The sequence below is a fragment of the Penaeus monodon genome, chromosome 32 (genome assembly GCF_015228065.2).
Source record: "Penaeus monodon isolate SGIC_2016 chromosome 32, NSTDA_Pmon_1, whole genome shotgun sequence".
Lineage (NCBI taxonomy): Eukaryota > Metazoa > Arthropoda > Malacostraca > Decapoda > Penaeidae > Penaeus > Penaeus monodon.
The window spans coordinates 21,034,219-21,036,951 of record NC_051417.1 but is presented as its reverse complement, the minus strand read 5'-3'; the positions used below and the strand labels follow the sequence as shown (position 1 = coordinate 21,036,951).

At 62.5% G+C, this 2,733-nt stretch overlaps 1 protein-coding gene across 1 annotated transcript in view; it reads left to right on the top strand.

The window, feature by feature from the left end:
- The window catches only part of LOC119593603, a gene marked incomplete at its 5' end in the record, with an annotated part of 118,927 nt that overhangs the window by 111,589 nt on the left and 4,605 nt on the right, over positions 1 to 2,733 (top strand). The window contains 1 exon segment of the mRNA XM_037942559.1: positions 2,519 to 2,733. This exon segment is cut by the window's right edge and continues 49 nt beyond it. Coding sequence (XP_037798487.1) covers positions 2,519 to 2,733 — 215 coding nt within the window.

Below are 2,733 nucleotides of genomic sequence, written 5' to 3'. Positions count from 1 at the left end.
ATCAACATTTATCTTGTAATAATCCTACGAATGTGTCACTGCATGGCATTGCCTTAAACATTCGTTCTGCACGATGCGTTATCTATAAAGGTTCTCGAAAGGTCTCCAGGATATTTGTGTTACATGATGAACAGAATCTGCAGATAAGAGTCACATCTCCCCCAAGGAGTGAGCAGAAAAAAAATGGATTTATACTGAATCTAAAGTCAGTCAGATTTATTCTTCAGTTTCTTGTTGCGGAAGATATGTTAAAATTCAGGTATATGAATTCATTTATTGGATGCAGCCTATCATCATTAATCAGCAGGCAAACCGATCTCTGCCGTTTTAAATTAGCAGGTAAACCTTCGCCCCCCCCCTCGGTAATCAGCAGGTAAACCCCTTCCTATCATCGCCAATACGATCTTATTCCCTTTTTTCTCTCACCTACGAAAACCAGCAATAACGCATTTGTGATTCCCCTCGCTATACGCTGACCACCCCCCCCCCTTTCTCCCTTACCCCACGCCACCTCACTACTTCGTTTCCCCTTCCTCCTTCCTTTACACCTCCTAACCCCCCCATCCCCTCCCCTTCTCTTTCACCATCTCCCACCCCTTTTCCTCCTCCCCCCTCCCCACCTCCCACCCCCCACCCCTTTTCCTCCTCCCTCCCCCTCCCCACCTCCCACCCCCCACCCCTTTTCCTCCTCCTTCCCCCTCCCCACCTCCCACCCCTTTTCCTCCTCCTTCCCCCTCCCCACCTCCCACCCCCACCCCTTTTCTTCCTCCTTCCCCCTCCCCATCTCCCACCCCTTTTCTTCCTCCTTCCCCCTCCCCACCTCCCACCCCTTTTCCTCCTCCTTCCCCCTCCCCACCTCCCACCCCCTTTTCCTCCTCCTTCCCCCTCCTCACCTCCCACCCCTTTTCCTCCTCCTTCCCCCCCCCCACCTCCCACCCCTTTTCCTCCTCCTTCCCCCTCCCCACCTCCCACCCCCTTTTCCTCCTCCTTCCCCTCCCCACCTCCCCCCCCACCCCTTTTCCTCCTTCCCCCTCCCCACCTCCCACCCCCCCACCCCTTTTCCTCCTCCTTCCCCCTCCCCACCTCCCACCCCTTTTCCTCCTTCCCCCTCCCCACCTCCCACCCCACCCCTTTTCCTCCTTCCCCCTCCCCACCTCCCACCCCTTTTCCTCCTCCTTCCCCCTCCCCACCTCCCACCCCTTTTCCTCCTCCTTCCCCCTCCCCACCTCCCACCCCTTTTCCTCCTTCCCCCTCCCCACCTCCCACCCCCACCCCTTTTCCTCCTTCCCCCTCCCCACCTCCCACCCCTTTTCCTCCTCCTTCCCCCTCCCACCTCCCACCCCCACCCCTTTTCCTCCTTCCCCTCCTCACCTCCAACCCCCCACCCCTTTTCCTCCTTCCCCCTCCCCACCTCCCACCCCCACCCCTTTTCCTCCTTCCCCCTCCCCACCTCCCACCCCTTTTCCTCCTCCTTCCCCCTCCCCATCTCCCACCCCTTTTCCTTCTCCTTCCCCCTCCCCACCCCCCACCCCTTTTCCTCCTTCCCCCTCCCCACCTCCCACCCCTTTTCCTCCTCCTTCCCCCTCCCCACCTCCCACCCCTTTTCCTCCTCCTTCCCCCTCCCCACCCCCCACCCCTTTTCCTCCTTCCCCCTCCTCACCTCCCACCCCTTTTCCTCCTTCCCCCTCCCCACCTCCCACCCCTTTTCCTCCTCCTTCCCCCTCCCCACCTCCCACCCCCCACCCCTTTTCCTCCTTCCCCCTCCCCACCCCCCACCCCCCACCCCTTTTCCTCCTTCCCCCTCCCCACCTCCCACCCCTTTTCCTCCTCCTTCCCCTCCCCACCTCCCACCCCTTTTCCTCCTCCTTCCCCCTCCCCACCTCCCACCCCTTTTCCTCCTCCTTCCCCCTCCCCACCTCCCACCCCTTTTCCTCCTCCTTCCCCCTCCCCACCTCCCACCCCTTTTCCTCCTCCTTCCCCCTCCCCACCTCCCACCCCCACCCCTTTTCTTCCTCCTTCCCCCTCCCCATCTCCCACCCCTTTTCCTCCTCCTTCCCCCTCCCCACCCCCCACCCCTTTTCCTCCTTCCCCCTCCCCACCTCCCACCCCTTTGCCTCCTCCTTCCCCCTCCCCACCTCCCACCCCTTTTCCTCCTCCTTCCCCCTCCCCACCCCCCACCCTTTTCCTCCTCCTTCCCCCTCCCCACCTCCCACCCCTTTTCCTCCTCCTCCCCACCCCCCACCCCCCACCCCTTTTCCTCCTTCCCCCTCCCCCCTCCCACCCCTTTCCTCCTCCTCCCCCTCCCCTCTCCACCCCTTTTCCTCCTCCTTCCCCCTCCCCACCTCCCACCCCCCTTTTCCTCCTCCTTCCCCCTCCCCATCTCCCACCCCATTTCCCTCCTCCTTCCCCCTCCCCATCCCGCCCCTTTTCCTCCTCCTTCCCCCTCCCCATCTCCTCCATTTCCCTCCTCCCCCTTCCCCACCGTCTGCCCATCTGACCCTCTGCCCTCCGCCCGCAGTGGAGGCCCAGACGGACTACCACCGGGACATGCTGAGCACCCTGGACCCTCGGGAGGAGCTCACGACCAGCGCCAACATCGCCTACACGTCCATCGTCACGACGGGCGTGATCAGCGAGCCGGTGCAGAGCAACGGCAACCCCTCAGGCACGCGGCCGGTGGTCATCTACCCTCCGTCAGGCACCGCTTCGACGCTGCCCACGCGCGCGCCCAGG